This window comes from Neopelma chrysocephalum, unplaced genomic scaffold, assembly GCF_003984885.1.
Source record: "Neopelma chrysocephalum unplaced genomic scaffold, ASM398488v2 Primary Assembly neopelma1_42, whole genome shotgun sequence".
Taxonomy (NCBI): Eukaryota; Metazoa; Chordata; class Aves; order Passeriformes; family Pipridae; genus Neopelma; species Neopelma chrysocephalum.
The window spans coordinates 12,843,505-12,867,779 of NW_020897700.1; the positions used below are offsets into that span (position 1 = coordinate 12,843,505).

Below are 24,275 nucleotides of genomic sequence, written 5' to 3' on the forward strand. Positions count from 1 at the left end.
TGCCCATCTCCAACAGAGAGAGGGAACAACCTGCTGGATGGGACCACCTCGAGTAGGTAGGTTCAGTCTCAAAAGGTTTGCTTCAAAACATCTGTGCCATTTGCCTCCCCTCTTTGCTCAGGCAGCAGAAGATGAATATGCAGTTCTTACAGAGGCCCTAGCTCACTTCTGGTATACAATAAATCAAACTGAACAAGCAGCAAGACATCCAACTGTAAACTGAGCCAGCTGAGCAGAGGCACTTCTCTCACAAAAAAGGAGGCAGAGATACTCCTAACAAACCTCTGTACTGGAAGCAGCCCAACAGATAGAGAAAACCAAACTCTTACAACACAATATCAGAATTAAAACAATGCAGACAAGAAAATGTAAGAATTACAGCTCAACAATCATACTTCTCTATTCCCATCACAAAATAGATCCAGGATGGTTATAACAGAATGAGGGTCAAATTACAACAGAAATATAAGGACACATGCTTCACCCTCAAGACTATTTTCTCATTAATACATAATACTTCAACTCCATTAAGAACCTCGTTATGTGTTTTTATGGTACTAGATCATTTGATTAGTTATATTAGTCTAAAATAACTTCCTCTGAAATACTGTTCAATGTAACACTTTACCTCTTGATTAAACACTTGTTCAGTAAAGAATGCGATGCATGGCATCGCTGAGTATGCTTTACCAGAAGTCAGGTTAAAATAATGAAAGGATTTTTTTTATTATGTCAGTTTCAGAAAATTTAAAGGATCCCAAAGTCAAGAATTAAAGCTTTGCAGGAGATTGTTGGGTAGGTCTGCACTTCTCCACCAAATGCAAAATAAGGCATCTGTCTAGAAACCACATTCTTCTGGCTGTGCAACCCCAGAAGTCTGCTCCTTCCCGCTCCCTCCAGCCTGCTCACACTCCACAAGCAAGACACAGTTATTCCACAGGATATTTCCTCTTCTGTCATTCTCAATGTTATGCTTTGCCCTATGAGGAGACACCTTCGCATCAGATTCTGGATGAACTAATTGTTTCCTGCTAGAAGGAACACGCTCATTTTTTTGCCCCTAGACGAGGCTGGCAGTGACTGCAAAAGGTGGCTCTTTGAAGCCCATCCTCTGACCTCTTGCTGGAGCTTCCTTTGACCCCTTGCTGGAGAACAGCTCGTCAGTCACAGGCAGAAGTCAGGACAAAGGGCTGTTTGTACAGCATCTCCCATCAGCCCTCCCTCTCTCTTCTCATCCCCGCTAGCTCTGACTCTCTCTGGGTACATCTAAAAAGATACGGCTGCCAAGAAAGTGAAAGGGAGTGAAGCAGAAGAAAAAGGTACGTTTTGCTCCTGAAATTATCCTTGTGTACTTGTTCTGCTGCTGCTAGTTACAGAGTACAGAATTAGAAACATATATGGAAACATGCAGAAGATGATTTGGGAGAAGCTGCTATATCATAGGCAAGAGGTGTTATTTAAGATAGATACATGGCTATGATCCAGCTCAAAATAATTCTTTTACTATCTTGCTTTTTTTCAAAGTTGGATGCTACATATTAACGTCTGAGGTCATTAAACATACTATATTGCCTTCCAGTGCTCAATGTTGCAAAATTGGTGAATATGGAGAGGGGTGTGTTTACAATGAATTGCTATCTTAAAGAAAAATAAATGGGGTTTATTGATAACTCAGTTTCTGGAAAGAATCATGGTATTGATGATAATTACAAAGCAGTAATTCACGGAATTCATCCTCACTGTCCTTACAGTGCACCAACAATTCAAATAAAATAGATTTGAAGGATTTTTTTTTTTAATGGAAAAGATTCTTCACAATATTATCAGTTAGGCACCTCTCGTGTAATGATTTCTTAGGAATGCACTAACAAACCTAACTATCACGCACTGACACATCTACATATTAAATACTTAGCATTTTACAGGTGTTTCTGAAAGGGAAACTTGACAAAACAAGAAGATACATTTTCTTATCAATAAATATTTTTAGCTCTTGAACTCAAAACATTAAAAGGAAACAAATTTAATATATACTTGCTTCTTTAGTGCAACTTGTTAACCTGGCACATACCACTGGACAGACTGGAAAAGATCATACCCCAGAAGTGTAGCTATTACTGTATTTCTTGTTTTCAAGACACAGCCTGCTTAAGGATATAAGAAGGGTATATTTAATGAAGGGTATATTTAATGAAGGGTATACTTAATGGTTGACAGACCAACTTGTAAATATTTGTTTTTTTCCAAACATGGAAGATCTCTAGAGGTGCCAAAATACACATTTTGTGCAATTTCTCTTTTCCCTATTTCTATGTGACTTTTACAGGGCATCACTTCTCATGAACTATTACCCTGTTGTTCTTAGACATGCAGGTTGAAACTTGGGTTTTTTTCTCTTTGGTCTTTTCTGACTACCTCTCCATCTAGCAGATCCAAGGATTAGATGACACCAAATTGCCTGGCAGGATAATTCAAACACTCTCAGCTGAACAAGCAGGGACAGCACTGATTCCCAACTCACCATGCATATTCCCAAACTAACCCTTTTCCTTTACAAAAAGCTCCAAACTATTTCAGAGTACTTGTACTCCCAGCTGCATTTAGTCTCAAACTTTACTTACATGATGTCAAAATAACCAAAATAACTAACTGAAAAGACGTTATGCAAAAGCAAGTTCATTTTCAGTATTTTCAGATGGTTTACTCCTGCTAGAATTTGAAATTATACAATCTTGATAGAACAACCTGGTCAGGCTTAGCATGAATGGCACTGCTGTCTTGACAGAAGGTTTTATAAAATAAAGAATTATAAGAAAATGATTGCTAGCAATGAGTCTTTGAGTCACCTTAGTGGTTGGTTTTGTTCACATTTTCCTGACTTGTTTTATGAGACAAGACTTCTGTGGTATGCAAAAGCAGATAAGGTCTTGGACACCCATTTTGAAATAAATACACACATACTAGCTCTGTTCTTTACCTAGGCAATCAGTGACACTCCAACATCTGCGCAACCACATTCAGAAAGAGAAGTTGCAACAGTTTGTCAGACAGAGATGCTGCATCTGAAAGGTCTGCTGAGTTTACCAGCAGTGATCCTGTGCAGGGAGCTGATGAAACACTTCAGGTCCTTGGCAATCTTTCATCTGCAAATAGGGACCATTCTCAGGAAAGAGACAGCCTTTTGAGGATAGGTCTTTCGACTAAATATTTCCATGTGGTTATGATCTGCAAAAAACCCCACAGGAAATATTTAAGCAGAAACAAAATTATAATAAATATTTTTTTCTGAATAGTAACAGTGCATAGGTAACCTGTCAGAAAAGCTGTTCTATCCATTGCTCTCCTGCATGTTGACTTTGCTAATACTGATTTTGACACCCACTCTTGATGATGCACTACAGCAATATTCTGTTATATTTCAAGGCAAGTACTGAGTTACAGAATCACCTTAAACTGTAGGTCATGATTTTTAATCAAGCAATTTGACAGTAAAGAATCTGCCCATTCTCAGGACAGAGTGAATTCCTCCAAATTTTGAGGAGATAGGCAGCTGGCAACAGATTCAAATGAGCATTCCAGCTGAACTCCGGGTAGGGAAAGATCATCTGAATTATTAGAAACAATAATAATAAAAAAAAAGTACACAGGAGCAAGATACCACGATCCCCAAGGTTCCACTACTGATAGTTTATAGGAGCCTTCTACTCAAGAGTTCCCATACAAGTTCATGGAAACTAAAAGGAATTATTCCATGAATTTTGCTTCTACAACAGAAGTTAAAAAAAATAAACAAGAGCTTATTTTAACTTCAGCCATGTTCTTTAGTATATAGGCCACTTTTTAATATTTTATTTGGCTACTAGTGTTCAAAAAACCCAAGTCTAAATATAAATACCAATGTTTAAAAAACCCCCAAATTTAAATATTAAAACAAAACCAAAGAGCATTGAGGTGTCATCCCTAATATGAATCTTAATTCCCAGATTTTCTAATAGTCCCTGGCATGTTATTCATTAGCTGAAGAAATGGAAGATAAGCAAGACCGCTATGGTGCCAAGATAACTATCCAAGAAAAATTACTATAAAATACTGTAAATCTATAGATTTAAAAGTTTATTGTTTGTTTTTCAAGGGTGATCTCAAGATTTTCACAAAATAACTCATATAGGACTCTATTAATTGACTTCTAAAGCTGGCATACCTCATTTTTAAACTTAACCAGATAACAGCTCTGCCATCTTAACATGGCCTCTGATAGTCTTTGATCAGACATTGCCTTATGCCCTGTTACTTCTGGCTTAGCCTAGAGCATTCTAATCTGCAGCCCCACAAGAAACACTAGGGTTGGCCCATAATGCCAGCATGTCAGGGGATCAACTCTGAAGTGCCAACAGAATGAAGCAAAGGCTTCCTTGAGGCCAATGCAAGTACAGTAACAAGCACACAGGGAGTGCTCAGCAGAGCTGGTCATTGCTTTAGATTAGTTTTCAGAGCAGAATTCCCATTTAAATTCAGTAAGATATCAGATCCCTTTTGTTCAAGCATGAGGAAAGGTATAACACCCACTCTCTCTCCTAATACAATAAAGTCTAGGTTGAAACACGGTTCAAAATGTTAATTTAAAAGTGAATGCAAGTTCAAGGATCTTATCCAAAGCTTTGTGGCATGGCCAAACTCTGTGCAAAGCAGCTAAGAACAGCAGAACAAGCGTTAAACAAGACGATGGAAATCCTAATCACCAGCAGGAGAGTTTTGCAAGGGATAATTTATCCCATCTTTTAAAAAGCCAATTAAGCCATAATGGCCTCCAGTAGCAAGGCTCAACTAAGCAGTCTGCAATACTAAAAAAAACCAAACAATAAAAAAAAAGAAAATTCTCTATAATGCGGTATCATACCCGAATCTGCAGTCCAGGACAGTGACACTTGGCATCACTGCAGAGAGCTTCAGTTTTTCAAGCAGCCCATAACAGAGGATTCAATCAGCCAGCAGTTTTTCCACAACTTTAATGGGAAAGGATACTATTAATTTTACGTGAGTGACTCCTGTTTTGACAGGCAAAATGGCCAGGAAGGCAAGGACACACACCCAGACATTTTCCCCTGGTTTGGCAGCAATCAATACAATCACTTACACCACTGAGAAAATGCAGCCAGCTCAAAGCAATTTTCTCAAGGTGAGAGGCCAAAGAAACAACAAAATTGCCAGCATCAGAAGCCTCAATTCCTGATGAAAGGATTTCCAAGGTTGTACAGAAAGTAATGAATATCAATTCTGCTGCAATATTATTTACCTCCTAGGAGAAAACACTCTCCAGAACTCATGCTCAATCCTCCAAAACTTCACAGGGAAAAAAAGAAAAAACGTAAGTAAGGAAGCAAATTGAGGAAAGAGGTCTGTTCAGCTGCAATACCTGTGTCACGTACCTCATTTCTCTTTAGCACCCTGCTGTGGGAAGCTGCAAAAATGAAGATGTTCTCAGCGCTGCTTCTGCTGAGCACCCTCCTGGATACCCTCACGGTGCCTTCCCATCGCCCTTCTTGTTACAAGAGGGCCCTCAAAGACCACAACTGTCACAACATCCCTGAAGGCATGGAGAACCTTCGACAAATTGATGACACTCTGCAAGATCACTTTTGGGAAGGGAAGGGCTGTGAGGTGATCTGTTACTGCAACTTGAATGAATTGCTCTGCTGCCCAAAGTAAGACCATACTCATTTCATGTAAACTTGTATAGTTTTTTACAAGTGCTCATTATATTTCCATCATCTTACAGTTTCCACAGGTGGAATAAGCTACCACTTTAAAGAAATTAATCACTTCAGATGGCTTGAAATGATATTAAGATACAGCCAATTATCTGATACGCTGTCAGTATCTCAGGTTTTTGTTTTCAGGGGCTCCCATAGGACTTGCTTAGCATATTTTGTAAACCTCCCTGTCCTAGTATTGGAGACTTCAGCATTTAAATCACCCAACTTTCAACTCCTCTGTTTGATCCAAACTAAGTATAACTACATCAAACCCTTATCCACAGCATTTTGCAATGAAGATGTTTTCAGACCACAAACAAAACTATTTGACTTCTGTTCCATGGAAAAGAACAGTACTGATATTCTAAGGTGTATGTACATATGTCATTTGAATAAATGATTCTGTAAAGATAGCTGTTAACAGCAGGAAATCAGATGGGGGGAACAGAGGTTCGCAAATACCTGTAAGGCAGGGAAAAGATTTAGCCCCAGAACATCTACATTTCCTTGGTTTTCTGGCACTGCTGACAAAGTTTAACAGTGAAGTTCTCACCGAACATGGGCATTTTGTTGTTGTTAAACAGAAAAAACATAATTGACTTAAAAAACCCACCACCAGCCCATACCTCTTTTAAGTAATAAAATGTATTAAGAGGTATTATTTCATTCAGCTTTTCAGCAACATCTTTTCTTCAGTATATCTGGGTTAGAAATAACAACAGTTCAAAACTTATTAATACTTCATGGGCACTAAAATGTGATGGTATTATATAGGCAAGCAAAAACTATTTTTTATATTTGCTCCTCTTAACACTCCCTAAAAATCTAATAATGGGCAAGTTTTCAACACTCTTGTAGTGTTGAACCAAGTGCGAAAGACTTCTAAAGCTAAAAATCTCACATTCAGACTGAGAGCAGGGTTTCAATAAATTTTTCCATCTTTCACTTTCCCTAAAACCAGATAGGGTGTCCTCACTGTGAAACACACTGGGAGTTTTTAGCTTCAACCTCTGAGCTTTGAGCAGACTAAAAAAATACCTAAAAAAGTATTCCTTCCAGCATCCTGAGCTACACAAGACCTTCCTTGCATGTCGGTTCTAGGGACAAACTGCACTAAACCAGTACGCATGCACATGCCGAAGTCCTTTATTCTGATAATACAATCTATTTGGTAAGTTTATTTTCTCAAAGCTAAAATACCAGGGTGGAGTTCTGGCAATCTGGTCAGTCAATGAAAGTTTTGCCACTGCTTCTAAACCAGGTCAGCAGAGGTAGAAAGGCAGTATCTTCATTCAGATCTGCCATTGCATTTGCATTGCTGGAAGGACATTCCCGCACACACAGTAATCCCACACGTACCACAACATATACTAAAAAACATCCACAATGGGAAATGTATGTCATGTTAAAGCTCTGATAAATCAATGGGCTAATTATTTAAATATCTGATCATGTCTTTCAGGGATATTTTCTTTGGACCAAAGATATCTTTTGTGATCCCCTGCAACAGTCAGTGATTCAAATCTGCACGTGAAGATAACAGACATCATTCTACAATCGTGTAATAATGCTTTCAAGGGCAAAAACAAAACCACCACAATCTAACCACAAAATGGTGCTTCATTTTACACTGTAGAAAAATTTCCTTTCTACACCTTCATGGAATATCAAGCACGTAAGAAGTTCTTTCCAATTTGGTGACTGACCTAATTTCAAACGATTTAAGAGATTGTACAAGCTCTTAATGCATATTAATATGCATACCCCAGCAAAAAGTGTAACTCTTCTTTCTCAGCACAATATTCTCAACTAGTCTGGATAAAGAAAATTCAAGCCTAAGCCTTCACGTCATTAGGAACATGACTCTCACAGCAACCTATGGCAGTGCAGCTTCCTACTGCATTATTGCCATCACACATTCAATGCTTTTTTAAGCTAAAGCTACTCAGTCCCTGGTACTTTTGCAGACAGGCTCCAACATTCTATTTACGCATCTTAAAATACACGTGCATACAAAAGCCATGTATTTTCATATCTGAAAATATTCCACTGGAATAAAAAAAGTCAAAACTGACATTAATAGTATTAAAGCACACTTGGGTCTTAATTACGTGTAACTGGTCACCTGCCTTAACTGTGCGATCTGTAAAACCTTAAATTACTTAACATTGAACATTTACAATGCTAGAACAGTACATTTTTTTAAAACAAACCTTATTTGAAATACAATACCCAGAATTAAGTTAAAATGCTGGCTTTTTATTTTTAGGCTAGCCCTGTAAGGAAATAGCTAGAGGAGAAGACATAGAGGTAATCATCTTAACATTTAAGAGGTATCTAGGCAATAGATAGAAATAGACAATTTTTTTGGCTGTTTTTTCACTTATACTGCAATCTGTATTGGCAGGTGTTGAGTATGTATAAGTGGGACTGTATAAGTTTAAGGATATCCACCTGAACAAGCCACGCTTACAGGCAGTAAACCCGGCTTGTTGCCTTACACAGAAAGACTCTTTAGGTATCAAGTCAGTGATGTGGAAGGTCTGCAGTACTGAAGTAACTATTCAGTCATCTCCACTCAAAAAGTGCACTATTCACTTAATAATCTTACACATTAGCTCAAACTGCTACCACCAGTTTACCAAGCTACTTTACATACCAGTATGAAATATCAGGATGACGGTTTTTCTTCCTATTAGCAAACAAGGGCTGGATACTGAGGGGGGTGATTATACACTGCCAATAATAAACGTTTCAAGTAAATCTGTGTGTACTATTTTTGCACTACTGACTGCTAAACTGTTTGTGTCACTGGGCTTTTTAAGCTTTGTTTGTGTAATTATTCCTGAGTCATCCGGGCTTCCAACCAAACTAAGAGTAAAATAAATCCCATAAATCTGGCAACACAGTGAAAATATCCGATATCAGAGATCTGCTAACAAAGCATATGGTAACTGCTCTTGTTCAAAGTCCTCTATAAGCTTCTAGGGTATGTAACTTCTGTTGTTTGCGCCATCTAGTTTCTACAAGAATCATGTTGCATATGCCTGGCATTCACAGCTTTCCAAAGCAGTGGTAGCAAAAAAAAATTAAGGCAAATGCAAATTTAGCTACTAAAGTTGGTGGCTTTTAGTTACCTTCTTTCCACCACTCCTGAAAAATCCATAATCCACTGGAAGAAAGTTCTGCCACTTTACACATGCAGCAGGACGGGGTCACTTAAGTTACTACTTTAACACTGATTTCCCATAGAAACTTGTTTTTGTTCCTCTCCCCACTCTCCTTCCCTCACACAGCTTCTTCTAGGTCCTGCCAGGTCTCACCTAGGTCCTGCCAGGCCTAGGTGAGAACATTCAATCCCATCATGCACTCAGAGAAAGTCTTCACATTTGGATGTCCTATCCATGACTAGGTTCCATGGCTGTTTGTGCAACTTGCACTTTGAAAATAAGAAGCTGGATTTGTGCAAAGGATGTTTGGCAATCAAATTTACAGTCCCTGTAGTGAAACAGCCATGAAAACATTATCTTCAAAAGAGCACCAATTTTAGCTGTCACTAGCTAGATATCACTAACCATTGTGAACTTAGGCCAGCATTGTAGAACTGTATTATGGAAATACATAAAACAGTGCAATGAAAAGTCACACCACTGAGAGATACTGGGAAGACAGCCAGTTTGAGATTAGGGTTTATCATCATTCAGTTCTATGCAAGCGTCACAGGTCAAAAAAAGCAAAGTAAAGCATCTTAGTTGCAGGGATGCCAGAAAAGTAGTAATTTTCAAAAAAAAAAACCAACTCACAAAATAAGTATCGAGCAGATTAGACCATGGACATACTGCTTTTTCATTTTTTCCAAATTAAGAAAAAACTTATAAACATCTGATAAGGTTAGGAGTTGCAATTTAATGCTTACTGAACAAGCTGAAGCTGTGTCCTCCTCTGCTTTAAGATGAAAACTATTTTCCCTCAGCTTTTTCTTCAACCTATGTGCACAGCTTAAAGCAGAAAGAAATCATATTCCATACACCACACATTTGGACTGGCACAACAGTTAAAAGGATAACACAAGAAGTCATTTGTAATACCATCTTCAACATTAGACTTTACTAAGACACTCAATTAAAAGCATAAGTATTGCTGGATATTTTTCTCATATGTTACCATAAGTTTTGGTTTTATTGTGAGGGTTTGTCATTCTTTTTAAACAGGCCTGAGCTGATGCATGCAATGAAAAAGAAACAGTATGCCTATTAGAAGATACTGTATTGACCCTGCACAAACTCTGACTCTCATTCTCCAATTAAGTTCTTAGCAGCAGTCCATGCAGATGAATGGAAAAGTCAGCAGCTAAAGGATTTCTTACTGAGTTGAAGGATTTCTCAGCACAGTAAGCTGCAGCAGTCTCTTCATCCTTACTTAAGCTTTGAAATTTGAGAGCAGCATTTTTTTCCACTTTAATATAGGAGTAGGAAGGCCTCAGAGCTGGGAAGCACGTATCTCAGCATGGACAAAGTGAATAAACAAATCAGAAAAACTTCCATCAGTTCTTGTTTCCAAAGGGGAAAGTGTTATTCAGCCGTTTCTGCCCAGCTAACTACTGGAACTGTCACTTAAAGCCTTTTACCTTATGAAAAAGAACCTATTGCCAGGTCTGCTACAGCTTTTTTTTTAAATTAAAGGCATTGCATCATGAGAACTTTCAGTACATTCATAAATATATCCTTGGCACACTTTAACTGAAAAATATTTTAATATTATTACATAATTCAAAGCTTAACTATTAGATACAAGTATCATAGCATATGCTGAGTAGAAGGGACCCATCAGGATCATCAAGTCCAACTCACTAAAGTTACAGACACACCCACTTGAGCAACAATACCTGTGATATTTATTTAAAATACTTTTGCTGAGGAAATTTGTTTCATAAGAGATGGTTTTCAAACAAATCAGCAAGGTTATGAAAAATAAAACAGAGACAATTGTTCTCAGGAGAAAAAATTACAAAGAAAGCTTCTGCATATCAACAAAACCTCAGTCTTTTGATTTGCGGCCTGAGTCTCAGTCCCAACCTTTTCCGCCTAATGAACCCCACTATCCATCTTTAGATCTGGTTTGTTCTTGTCATTCTTCACTGAGTAGATGAAGTATGTTAAGGTGTCCTTTTCATTCACTGGAATTGTCCTAAAATGGCCGCCAATTATCTATAAAGGAAGAATGCAAGGAAATTAAATAACCACTTATATACAGGTTATATACAGAAACTGATGATTCAGATTTAAATCTATTACGTAAAAGTTTGAAAGACTGATCAAGAAGCTTGCAAAAAAGGGAAAAGCTGCCTTTCCTCAGAAGTCTCTAATATTCATTAAAAAAGGTAAACAGGAACCATTTTATTGAGAACTAGATATTGAGAACTAGCAGCCTATACCCTAATTTCCACAGTAAAAAGTCCTGAAACTTTCCAGGAAAAAAAACCAAACACATCAAAACAAGAATGGGACTATCATTAAATCGGTTTAGTTAAACCTTGAATATAAAGCGGGTAATGACCATAGAATATCGGCAGTGACAGCACAGAAATGAGACACTACTGCTCACTCAGGTTAGGGGGTGGTCTGTGTCTGCATCAAATCACATAGAGACACATCTAACACAAGAATATTCGAGAATTATAATTGAACATTCAGCTCTTCAAAACAGAGCTATCAGTGAAAATTCACCATGCTGTAACCACTAAAATATAACAATCTGTAAACAGTCCTTGAATCAATTCTGTCATTTCAGAAGTCTTTTCCTTCATCAAAATGAACATCAGCTTTAAAAGAAAATACACAAAATATTACACCAGTTTGAGTCCATTCTCTGGCTTTTTGCCAGGCTGGTAGACTAAAATTAACAAGTGAGAAACGTTGGACTACTCATTTAACTACCATAGGATATAAGAAGAAGTGTTTAGCCTAACTAAAAAGTTAGGACGCCTTCTCAACTCTACCCCCAAAACATCCAGAGAGAAGCAGTTTGACAGAGTCCTCTGAAGTGGACTTTTAAGTAACAACTAAACTTGTATGTTAGGACAGTTTACAAGGAATCACACATACTGTATACTAAGGAAGTTCTGTGGCTATGGTTCACAAACAGCTGCAGGTCAGTCAAATCAAGCATGTGACAGAAGGAGCTTTGCCCATGCACACCATGTAGCATAAGAATAAACTAGTGCAATCATGAGATTGCATCATGAGATGTACCTAAAGCAGACTCTTAGAAACAAGAGTTTTGCAGAACAAAAACTGCTTGTGCTTTTTCAGTTCACAGTCTTGCTAATTCAAGAGCTAGCTGCACCTTAACCTACTTTTAGGAAAACTGAAGACTGATGCTGCGTTCTTACACGCAGTGGCAGTAGTACTATTATTTTACAGCTCAGCCTTGAGATTGCCCCTACAGCTAAAAACCTTGCTTTTAACCCAAACAGATTAAGGGAGAGATAAACAGTGTGCCTGCACTTAAACACAACTGAGTGTATCACTGCACAGAAGTGAAAAAAGAGTAGCTATGTTTCCCGGTTAAGAGAAGATCACCAGCTCTTCCACTTACTTACACGAACATGCTGGGACTGCATCTCTGCAGCACAAAAGAATTCCTTTAAAATTGCACTCACATGAAGCAAAGATGCTTATGTACAGCTTTACTCACACACAGCTTCAGCATTTTTAGAAATACTGGTAAGAAAACCCCTAATTGCATAAAAATCCATTTTTCTGAGAGCAGACCCCAGTGGTTTTAACAGAATTATCAAGTGAAGCATGTTTTTTCAGGTTTCCGTACTTTACATGTACAGAAACACCGATGGTTGCAGTAACTAGCTTTTTAAAGCAAAGTCTGAACCTTACAAGAACTTCACTGCCACCTCTCAGTTTCTAGTTCTTTTCAGCAGGGCACTTCAGGTAAAGCTGTGATTGATGTACAGACACAATAAATCAACAATTCTATGATATTGAGGGATGCCCATCATCTTCCTGTTCCAACTCACATTGTGGTTTTAAGTCGCAAACATTCCTTTTGAAAGTTAGAGTTCCTCCTCTGGAAAGAGCTTCTATTTTTTATTTACTTGTCTCAGGAGCTACAGCCAATGAAGGAAGCTAGATAAGGAGCTCCCTTTTGTTCTCCTAAAATCCAGATTATACAGGCACTTTATGCAAGGATGAAATCGCATAGAAAACCACATGCCATAGCAAGTTGCATTTTCTATTATAGAAAAACACTCATACATACTTCCACAAGCTGTGCTTTGTTAAGTCCCGGTCTGGTCTGTAGCTTGAAGTGTCTTTTGTACCTTCGAAGTGTGTTTACTTGTAACTGATATAAATCAACCTAGAAGAAAAGACAGGGAAGGGGAGGAAAACAATCTAATGTAACTGAAAAAGATTCAGTCAGTAACAGTTCGCCTCTCAAAAACATTTTGGAATCTCACAGATACGCAAGGGTAAACAGTGAGCTCAGCAGATGTCATTTCGACAAAAAACAAACTCCACCCTGCACCTTCCAGCAGAAAGAAAAATAGCCCAGTTCAGTTCAAGAGTATTTTGTTGTTACTGAGCATGGTTCTGCCTCTCTTTAGCTGTGGACAGTATTTAGAACTCATTAATGTACTTTAATCAGTTATGGTGTTTTGTTTGTTCCCCAGTTCAAGCACAATAACACGAAGTCCAGTAACAACTTTCATGTAACATCTATGAAGATGCTGACTCAAAGGAAGCCCCAATAATGTGATTTCGGCCATTAAATCTTAAATAAGTTACATGCAAGACACAGCATATCTGCACCATGAAAGAGTACATATTAGAATCAGGAAAAAGCCTGCAGTACAAAATTTTCTTGGCTTGAAGTGAGAAAAGAAAACAGCTGCTCTTGCTCTCCAAAAGTATCCCTGCTATAAGCACAATACAGGACTTATGTGCAAGGGCATAAATGTCCAAAACTATTTTTCAGTGTGCATCAACAGTTGAGAGGATTGCACAAAGTCCTCTTAGGGACACAAACACACTGCTTTAATCCAGTACTCAGTCAGTTTTGAATCCCATGACCTCTGATCAACAGTCACTTCTCCCAGCAACAGCTTACCTCCCCCATTTTCTTAGATAACATAAGAGCTTAATCCGATGACTGAGTGGGAAAGCAAGTTGAGAAAGCAGGCTGAATGAGAAATTCTACTAGATGTATTCTCCAAACTCATTACTTTAAAGACTGATGATAGCATTCACTTTTGCTTTAAATTCTTTTAACAGCCTCGCTATAGAATACTTAAAACAGCAGTGCTCCTGCATACTTGGCAACCTGGCCAAATTTGAGGTGAGGTCACCTTGCATGGTAAAGGATGGGTGTCCTTTGGTGTTCTAAAGTTTGTGGCATTAAATTCCACTCCCCAAGTCACAGTGGAGAACCCACCCCCAGAGCATCATGCAGAGGAGTAGCAGCAGCTTCTCAGCAGGTCCCAGAAGCTACCCGTGCCACAGGAATCTCTTCCCCTCCTGTAGGAATGACTTCTAACCAGTAAAGATAGTCATGACTGAGAAGGAAAGAGGAGGGCCTTCAAGTCTTCAGAAGAATGATACTTTTTGTCCTTACTAAACTGGATAATAATTAAAAATAAAGGTGGTCAACGGCCAAGAGGCGTCTAAGACATATAGTAATTACGTGGAATGAATATACTCCTCTTATCCAAACAGCCAGCTGAAACTCCTCAAAAATAGTTCCCAGACAGTTTTCTTCCCTGTAGTAGTACCGTTAAGAAAAAAAGCTCATTTTCTTGTTCTGGAGATATCCATCAGTTGTGTCATGTTTTGTAATTCTGGCATATGAAAACAAAACAGGCTTGCAGAAGAGCTGCAATTACATGGTGTCAGAGAGCTACCTGAAGTCACACAGAGCACTAGCTTTAGACAGAACTTTCCAAGAAGCAATTCCAGATATTTAACAGACAAACAACACAGCCAACATCAAACTACTCTCAGTCCCCTATAATCCTCTTAGCCAGAGCCTTCAGACTGGAGACACGTGCCTTTAAGCACAGATTCCTGTACAAAGTTTCCTCACTTATGTTGCTGCTATCTGCAGATGCTGACCACAAAGATGCCATTAAATTAACACTTACAGAGCAATTTCTGAAGAATGCTTAAACAATCCCTCCCAGAAGGGACCAGGTAGGCATGACAGCCTCTGATCAAAATTAATACACCGAGAAGCACCTGCTAAGCCATGCTGTAGTAGAAATAACCCAGACCACACGTAGGAAAAAGAGAGCCTTAGGTGCCAAGACTCTCCCACTACACTACGGAAAAGGCTGAAAGCTGTAGTTCTCTTATTTTAAATGGGTGAGGTTTCACTGATCTGCAGTGGAAAAAACAGTTCGAAAAAACACCATATTTTTCCAATCCTTCCTAGCATAGGTCTCCAAATGGCTCTTCCCCCGACCAATGGTGTAGAAACAAAGAGCCACCGTCTTTAAACTTTCAGGGTTTAACGTTACTAAGGCAATGGAGTAACTGCCAAGAGCCATCTGCAATGCATTTAGCACTGAAGAAAGGACCGGAGGGACGGGGCAGAGAAGCATTTATATCCCAAGTCCTGGGTGCAATTCCCTTCAGGCTGTCAACTCCTAGAGAAGACAGTTTGCTGGTACGTGGCAAAGCACCACTCTGGAGAGGAAGCGCTAAGAAGGAAAAGGCTGAAAACAGCACATTTCTGAGACAACCATCACTTAAAAATAGACTCTTGTTCATTCTACTGTGCAGTTTAACCAGAAAATATAGCATAAAATTCAGTTAAATTTTGTTATATTAAGAACAGTGTGAATCAAGAGTCTTCCCTTTCCCACATGCCCCAGAGTAAGAATAGCTGTAAAAGTGAGGAAGCAGTATTGGTGCAGACTCAGCAGTCATTAAAAACAAGCTTAACATAGCAATTAGGAAAAAAACCCAAACAAACACAACTATTTAGCTACCTCTGGAGTGTCGATGTCTTGCACTGGTGAGTCGCCATCATCATCGCTGCCTTTCCTCTTTCTTCTATTTCTCACACTCTGAATTAAATTTTTGTGGAAGTCACAAATATACAGATGTCTTGCCTACAAAAGTAAAACGGTGTCTTTCAATCAAATCCATGCAGTGTATCTCCCAGACTTAAGATACAAATGGGCGTAGAGAGACAACGCTTCAGTAATCAAAGCTGCGTTAACTGGGTTAAGGAAGCTTTTCTACTGCCTTCCTCTAAACAGAGGGTGTGCTGTGGTACAGATCGCTGCCACCGCCTGGGCCCAGAGCACGCCGAAATGCTGCCCTCAGCCGATTTAGCAGTGCCAGGTTGTGGAGACACGCGAGCACAGCCCTCCGTTCGCCCGCTCATCGCAGCGCGGGGGCCGAGCAGCACGCAAACAAAAAACAAGCTTCCAGTTGTCCTCCGCAGAGGAAAAACACGATTCTCATTTCCTGATCTATATCCTTCCCTCCTTGTTTTACTTCCGCTACCCGGCGCGGTCACGCACCACACTTATTTTTACTTTCTTTCTTTTTATTACAACTTTCTCTTTGTAGGGATCTGCACGCTGCGGGAGACCTCGGCGCGCACCAGCCCTGCATTCCAGGCCCGCGTGCTTTAAGGGCAATGAGAGCCCGGGCAGCGTTAGTGTCCGGCCTGAAGCGCGATGTGCCGCCGGGCCGGGGTCCCCCGGGGCACATGCAGCCCCGGCCGGGGCGCTGGGCGCTCCCGCGGCAGCCGCGCGTTGGGGCCCCGCTTTGCTCTCCCGCGGCACCGGGCCAGGTCGGACACGCTCCGAGCCGCCCGGTCGTCCCACGGCGCTGAAAGGCGGCCGCCCCCCGCGCCCGGGGGTCCGCTCGCCCTGCCCTGCCCAGCCGAGCCGAACCGCGCGGCGCGGCGCCTGATGGCTGCCGAGCGAGAACAGAGCGGCGCGGGGAGAGAGACGTGCGGCGCTGCAACACGAGGCGGAGCAGCGAGCACGGCCCTGGCCAGGAACACAGACAAACTAGCGCGCCGGGAGCCATGCAGGCTCCGCTCCGCTCCAGCGCTTCCCGGCCACGCTTCCTCCCGCTGCGGCTGCAAGGGGGTCAAGCAGCCGATACCCCCGGCTCTTGGGGGTGGGAGGGGGCCCCAGGAGCAGAGAGGAAAGGCGGGCGCTTCCCCCGCCGTGGAGGGAGAAGACTTTGAGGGAGTGCTGCTGTCGCGCCAGCCAAACTCCGCCGTGCTACGGAAAAGGGGAGGAAGGGGGAACGAAGACTTCCCCGTTGCCAAACACCCCCAGCCCCCACTAAACTTTATTGAAAGCCCCCAAACCAACTAAGCCACGGATGCAGCGACCCGCCGGCATCTTTTGTCCACCCGCCCCGCCGGCAGCCCCGGCGCGTCCTCCCCTCCCGGACTTACGCTCTTGTCCAGCTCGATTTTCACCTTCTTCTGCGAAATGCTCTTCTGGATCCGCTTGCTGAAGCTGGCGTTGCCGGCGGCGCGGCCGCACCGCTCCCCCTCCTCCCGGAGGCAGCACAGCTGCCCAGCACCGGGGCCGCCCGCGCACCCGGCACTCGCCGAGCCCGCGGCGGCAGCCGGACCCAGCCCCGGCGCCGCGGGCGGCGGCGGCACCTCCACGGCGGAGCCCGCATTGCCCACCACCGCGGCGGCGGCGGCGGGGTCTGCCCCGCGCTGGGTCACCTCCTCGGGGGCGAAGCCGTTCATGCCCGGCGCCACCGCCGCGGCTGGCGGGATCCTGCCCCGCACCAAACTTGCCCGGCGAGGCGGCGCGGCCCGGCGGGGCGCTCCCCTGCTCTCTGCCCGCCTCCCTTCAGCGGCGGCACTGGAGCGCGAGTCCGCCTTCAAGGGCAGCCGGCCCACACGTCGCGGGAAGGGCTTTCCTCGCCGGCGGCCGCCGCCTAAGCCCCGCGACTACCGGGGCAGCAGCGGCGGCAGAGCCCCGCGGGCCGCCCCACTTCCTCCTTCCCCCCCTGTCATGTGGAGACTCTTCAGCTGTTTCCTATGTAACAACAGCAACCTGCTCGCCCCGCCCCGCCCCGCCCGCCGCGCATGCCGGCCGCGCGCGCGGCCCCACGGGAAGCGCAGTCCCTGCCCGGCCGCGCGCCCGGCCCGTGCGGCGGCACTGCCGCATCTCCCGAGGTGCCGCGCGGCGGCGGGAGCGCGGCCGAGAGATCGGCGGGATGGGATGGGGTGCGATGGGATGCGATATGATGGGCTGGGCTGCGGCGGCGCCGGGACAGGCAGGGCCGTCCAACGTAGGTGACGGGGGCAGCCGCTTCTCTTTGCGCCTCGCGCTCCACTCCCTCCCGTCTGGAGGCCGGGCCCGCCGCGCGGGAGCGGCCGCAGCAGCTCAGCCCGCCTTTAAAAGGCCCCGCGCGCCAGCCCCTCTTTCCCCCCTTCGCGCGCCTCCCCGGCGGCGCGGCCGTGGGATTTGGAAGTGCGGCCCCGGAGGGTGTTACGGGTCGGAGCCGAGCTCCTGTCTGCCCTCCAGCCTGCACGGGGCCGGGCGCCCCCGCCGCCTCCTCCCACCCTCGCAACATCTCCCCCTTTTTTCACTTGTTCTCGCTTTAAGGTTTTAGCCGAAGCAGACACTGCTCGGGCTGCTGGTTCCGGATCTTCTGTCTCCTGCCTGCCTTCTCGGCCTCTTCCCTCTCTGCCTCACTGCCTCTTCTCTTTCCCGCTCTCCCTGTCGGCCATGGCTCGGGAGCGGGTCCCGCCGGCCACAGGGAGGGCGGGCAGGCTCTATCCGGACGCTCCTGCCCCTCTGCCTGCGGGAGGGAGCTCCCAGGAGATGAAGTGCAGCCGCCGGCCGTGTGTCTCGGTCAAAAAGAAACGAAGCCGCGTCCTTTAGAACTGTTTTTAGAACACCCGTAGTTAGGGATCGTCCTGCGTTCCTGTAGTAAAGATCTCTGAAGACAAAGACAACTTCTAGTGCGCGTTTCCAATTTTCGTCATTTTAAAAGGACTTTTTGTTAATAAAGGTGACTTTAACAACAGAAAAGATTGAGAATGCAGAATTATTTTTGCTAGTGATTAACCAAAACCTTGCTGTGCACATGACTAGCTAAAATAGACACTGTGAAAATACTTGATAAAAGGAGATATTTTTAGTTTTCAGACTTTACAAATCTACGTAAGAGATGCGTTGGCATTAAACCATTTAACAATTCAGCTGTCGACAGCAGAGCAGCAGAAGCAGCAAGCTCTGACCTACAATCTTTCTTCAAGCACGTTCAAATGACATGCAATGAAGGGAGAGGTTTTGCTTTCCTTTTGAACTACTGCAAATATTCCTTTAAATCTCAGAAATGGCATCTGAGCTGAGCATACTCAAAGCACAATTATTTAATCACTGAAATATTTGACCATATCGCTTGCCATGCGTTTCCAGCCTGAAGAAGGAGAGGAGTAGCAGAGAGGCTGGTGAATAATTCGAGGAGACACAGATCCTGCATAAGCCAAAGTCCTGCATGAGCCAGGAACACGATTATAGAGCAGTTTCAGTTAGTGCTGCAGATGGCTCCTTAATCTGATTGCATAACCTGGTATTATACAATAAGGGTAGGTCCCCCTTCACGCTCCTCACTGTCACAATTGAATAAAAGATACAGCAACTGAAGCTAAACTGAGCATAAAGTCACAGACAGCAGTTATCCAGAAGGCATGTTTTAGTTTTTAGGAAGGGGAATAGGAGAAGAGTTGGAAAACATGCTAAACCCCACGTTGTTACCAGACAAGCTGAAAACTGTGTAATGCCTAGGTTTAATCCCATGCTCTGCTGCTGTGCAATCTCAGGCAGTAAAGGTTTAATTCACTTTTTGAGTTTCTTGTGATTTCAAACTTTCAAAAAATGTAAAAATGTTAAAATAATAATAATAATAATAATAAAACAACAAAAAACCAACCAAAAACTAAAAAAACCCCAAACCTCAAAAAACAATAACGATCATAGCAGGCCTTAAAGGAGAACATAGGAAGCATGGGCTGGGAAAAGTGGGACAAGGGTGAGTTCCAGGAATTCTTCAGTGGACATTTGGATCATGAATAGCAATTTCTAGACTCTCAGACTATGACTTTGCAGGTCCACTTTTTTTTTCCAGATTGATTTGACCTTACTGTGAGCATAAAATATGTCAATCTGGATCTGCTGCTGGGATTTAGTATGATGGAAGGATCACTTGTGCGTTTTAAATGTTTCTGATCTTTTTTGTAGTTTGGGAGCAGTTAAAAGCCTGATTATGTTACCTAGCCATGCTTGCCAAGATGTTAATTTATAAGACTAATTTCAAGTAGAGTATCATAGTTTTGTGATTAGATCATGATAAGACAGTCATGGGGCTGAGAAAGATGGTTCTGCTTCTGCTTAAGCTGCTTGTTTTCACATCTGTGCCCTGTGCTTCTTTGTGCGCATAAAAACATTTCTATAGCTGCATGGCAAACTGTATTGGGTTACAATTAGACCAGCAACAAGAAAAATCATTTAGGTTTAATCCTGATCTGCTTTACCACTCAGTTGTATGATGTTCCAGCACACAGGTCCAGTAGCAGAGCAGGACCGTGTGACTGGGGCAAAGGGATGACCACCTCGTTTGGTAGGAACGCCTGCTTACAGTAACAAAGAAATCATGTCACTTTTAATTTTGCACCATATGCAGGATCAAAAAATACCAAGAGCTGCAGCTAGATAGGCTTATCAGACAGTATGAAGCTTACAAAAGGCTGGATTTACAAACTTTCACAAAGCTTGGGCCCCACAAAATAAAAAGATGATTCATCATAGAGTATGTTATCTAAAATTATTTTATAACATAAAGAGTATGTTAAATTATTTTATAACATAAGCTCTAGTAGTGGCTAGGATAAGTATTGGGATATAAATAAAGCATATATAGGGAGATATTTTAAATAAACATAAAAAAATGCAGCATTGCAAGAATATACTGATTAAACTTCAAAAATAAATCAGTTCAAAGGAAACAGTAGCTCCAAAACAACAACTCTCTGCATGAGACATCACTAGCACTCACAGTGGAGCTGAATAGTACGAAAGGCAGCAGTAATCTATATCCCTTGTGGGTGCCAAGCACACAGCATGGATGACTTGTAAGTGGCATGCAGAAGGAACAGGAGCTACAGCATCTTGAAAAGTCTGCCTGAATCCACAGCTCCCAGGCTCTGAAGTCAGTGGGACTCGATGGCCCCTCCTGGCACAGAGACAGGCAAGGCACAGGTTGGAGCCGAGCAGCTTGTGCCTCTCTGAGATGCCATATGTCCCAGCTCCTGTTAGCTTTTGATTGATGCGTTTTGTAATTTGAGAGAGAAGAATGATAATCAGATGCATCACCTTAGATGTACTGCAAGCACACTGCAAATGTATTATTAGTAATTAATCCTGGAAGGGAAATGTGGCTTGTAACTGTGTATACATATCCCCCGATAAGGTTCAACTGGGGATGACTATTCCCTTCCCCAACAGGTACTATTCAGCTGAAGTCGAAGTGTACACTAGTGCACTTGTGTGCAGCACCTTAAATTATCCTGTTAGCAAATGGAATAATAACGAAAACTATTGATATACATTTTTCTCAGCAAATATACATTTTCTTTGTTATGTATTGTAACTATTTTAGTGAAAATAGAGTCCTTCAAACACTTGAAAAATTCTGCAAATTTCACCACATGCCCTGGTGGTTTTGACAAAAGAGCAACCTACTTGATAGACATTCATGAGCTGTGATAAAGAACAGTGATCAAATCTCTCCTTCCTTATCAGGAACAAGTTCTATTCTTTTTATTTTTCCTTTTTTTTTTTCCTGATTTTTTTAATATCTGATCCTCCTTTCCCACTTCAGCACCAACTAACCATGCTACTGCCTGTTGCTCTGCTTCCAATTTATTGTCCAAATTTGTTAAAAGCATAGAGCCTAAAGCACAGGAATATTGGAACTTATCTACAGACTGTATTTTTTTTACTTCTTTACATATTTTAGACTAGGATAGTTAAAATATAACTTCAGATAATTAATTGTATAACAAAATTTAATCTGTAATACAGAGCTTATTGTATATGATTCAAGTAAGGGGATAAGAGAAAAAAAACCAACATAATTTTCACCAAAATTACTTCCAGGTCTGAATCCACCTGAAGCCAGTCTTTTTTAAGCATTCTGCCTTGTACAATGGAAAATAAAGATGTATGAAAGTTTATACAACACAGGCTTTTATTAAAAGATTTAAAACAGTAAACAAAGTCCAAAACTGCACATTCTATTTTAAGAATAATCTAGGTGTTACAGGATTAAAACTGATAAACCTGTGTACTGTAAAAGCTTTAAAGTTTTGTAAGAGATTTCCCCTAACAGTTTGTGCCAATTCACTTTTGCAATAAGCCATTAGTTACAGGAGGCATCAAAGGACCTTCTGAGATTTCGCTCTGATGTGCAAAAATACAAAAACTTAGATGTTCTTTGTTGAATGTACGTGACAAATTTTTGTTGGTGGACTTACACAATGAAGTATGAAATAGGAGAGAGAGAGCTCAAACACAACCACTGCACAGAAGCAGAGAAGCCAACCTCCAGATTTGCACTGAGGTACCTCTCAGTTCCTCCTCCTCCTCGAAAGCTACCATTCGGCCAAGTTAAAAGTGCACCTCCGACTGCTTGTTTCAGAGTCATTAACCACTTGTTCATCCAGTTTGCTTTGATTAACATTTTGTTTCACATTATCTGAGATTGCAGTTAGAAAGAGATGCAACTAAATCATCATTGGTGCTTTTCTGAAATGTAGTGCAGCTCTCTGGTATAGTGAAAAAGCATCACCCCCCAAGGTTTTGTGTAATTCAATAAAAATTTAACTATGAGTAATAGACCGATGTAGTATATTGCTTAAGCGTTATTTTTGTAATCCCTTGAAATTAAATAAAAAGTTTGCCTTTTTTTTTTTTTGCTGTAAGAGAAACTGTCATATCTTTTCAGTAAATTTTGCAGCTCTCTAATGATCTCTATCAAAAACATTGTATACTCTGTGCTACAGTCTTACATTTTGTGAACCACTGTTTTCTGCTTATAGAAATTCAGATTTGATACTGGCTTTAATCACCTGCTTCTTGCTTTGTATAACACATACTACACCATTTTCAGTTTTGTCAGAGGGTCCTGGAAACAGTGCTCTGTTACACCATCATGTCCTCTTCCGATATGGATTCATCTTACAGAAAGGAAAATAGGAAAGTTCTGTAGCCCTGAAGCCTCTTCCAGTGCCCTTGTCTTTGCAGTACAGTTATAACCATCTCTAGGTCTGACTTAGCTCTTGTTGAACTTAACAGTGAGTTTGAAGTGCTCCTTTGGAGCGGGTGAACACTTCCTCCACCCAAGCATCAGTTAGATTCTTGGATTCCATCAGTAAAAACAAAATAGAATCTGATACTAATGCAGACATTTTTATAAAAATAAAATGAGTAAAATTACATGTGGGTTTGGGGTCTAAATGCTTTCCTGACTTCCTGCAGAGCTCATTCTGGATAAAAGATATAGATGGGCTTATTCTCCAATAAACTCAAATATAATAGTAGTTCTAAACTGTAGTTGGGTTTTGCTGATGTTACTTGATAATAAACCTAAGAAATATTATGGAACAAGGATCAGATAAACTGTTTTGCAAAATTTTTCTCAAAAAATGGCCACTAGACAGAATGTACCATGTTCCTATGTTTGAATAGTCCCTACTGCTATCATTCACATTCAATACATAGCGGATGATCAAAAGCATTGCTTCTTCATTAGATATTGCCATTCAACTTTAATGCTCTCCAACTTCCTTACTTGAGAGAAAATGTTAGAGTCTCAGCCTTCATACTGATAAAGCTTCTAGCCTTTAGAGTTGCAAAGGTATGTCTGAATCTGGTGAAGGACATACCCTAAAGTACAGAACATAGAAAGAGACCCTGACCCTCCAGTTTCAACATTAAGGGTTTTAAACAGATATGGTTTTAGAAGTTATTGTTTGTTTGGGTTTTTAAAATCCAATATTTATTAACTTTATAAACACAACAAACGAGACCAAACTTTGCTATTACAGCTATCCACAGGCACTAAAAAGATCTTTACCTCTCTCCAGAAGCGACTGCTGGAGCAGGGTTTTACATCATCTTAAAATTACATCAGAATTAGGAAAACCATAAAATCATTGAATATTCTGAGTTGGAAGGGACCCACAAGGATCATCAAGTCCAACTCTTAAGTGAATGGCCCATACAGGGATCAAATCCACAACTTGGTGTTATTAGTACCATGCTCTGACCAACTAAGCTAATCTCAGGGTCTAATAATACATCTATTTTACCTCTTAACTTTTACCTCTTTTTTGTGTGATTATCTGTCTTTCTATCATGAAAGTCTGTTGAGAATGAGGGTTCTATGCTTTTAATATTTATACATATTACAATAATTTAACATAATATAAATGCTGATTATCAGTATA

At 41.6% G+C, this 24,275-nt stretch overlaps 2 protein-coding genes across 2 annotated transcripts; one reads left to right on the top strand and one right to left on the bottom strand.

Moving 5' to 3' along the window:
* The first annotated feature begins 586 nt into the window (after positions 1–586).
* On the top strand, positions 587–8,516 carry SCRG1 (stimulator of chondrogenesis 1). The gene is made up of 3 exons (XM_027676716.1): positions 587–1,319; positions 5,442–5,702; positions 7,216–8,516. Exons 2-3 carry the CDS (start codon positions 5,467–5,469, stop codon positions 7,268–7,270), a joined length of 291 nt encoding a protein of 96 aa, XP_027532517.1. The 5' UTR covers positions 587–1,319; positions 5,442–5,466; the 3' UTR covers positions 7,271–8,516.
* An 895-nt stretch (positions 8,517–9,411) lies between these two features.
* SAP30 (Sin3A associated protein 30) lies at positions 9,412–17,797 on the bottom strand. The gene is made up of 4 exons (XM_027676715.1): positions 17,193–17,797; positions 15,757–15,879; positions 13,029–13,127; positions 9,412–10,960 (listed from the first exon to the last, which is right to left on the bottom strand). The coding sequence occupies exons 1-4, from the start codon at positions 17,496–17,498 to the stop codon at positions 10,838–10,840; spliced, it is 651 nt and encodes a 216-aa protein (XP_027532516.1). The 5' UTR covers positions 17,499–17,797; the 3' UTR covers positions 9,412–10,837.
* Between the last annotated feature and the right edge of the window lie 6,478 nt (positions 17,798–24,275).

Bases quoted from the DNA above. Each gene is read 5' to 3' on its own strand.
- SCRG1 (XM_027676716.1), top strand. From the start codon at position 5,467: ATGAAGATGTTCTCAGCGCTGCTTCTGCTGAGCACCCTCCTGGATACC. The intron at 5,703-7,215 runs GTAAGACCATAC...CATGTCTTTCAG, and splicing joins GAATTGCTCTGCTGCCCAAA to GGATATTTTCTTTGGACCAA.
- SAP30 (XM_027676715.1), bottom strand. From the start codon at position 17,498: ATGAACGGCTTCGCCCCCGAGGAGGTGACCCAGCGCGGGGCAGACCCC. The intron at 15,880-17,192 runs GTAAGTCCGGGA...TTACTTTTGTAG, and splicing joins AAATCGAGCTGGACAAGAGC to GCAAGACATCTGTATATTTG. The intron at 10,961-13,028 runs GTATGTATGAGT...CTTCCTTTATAG, and splicing joins ACAAAGCACAGCTTGTGGAA to ATAATTGGCGGCCATTTTAG.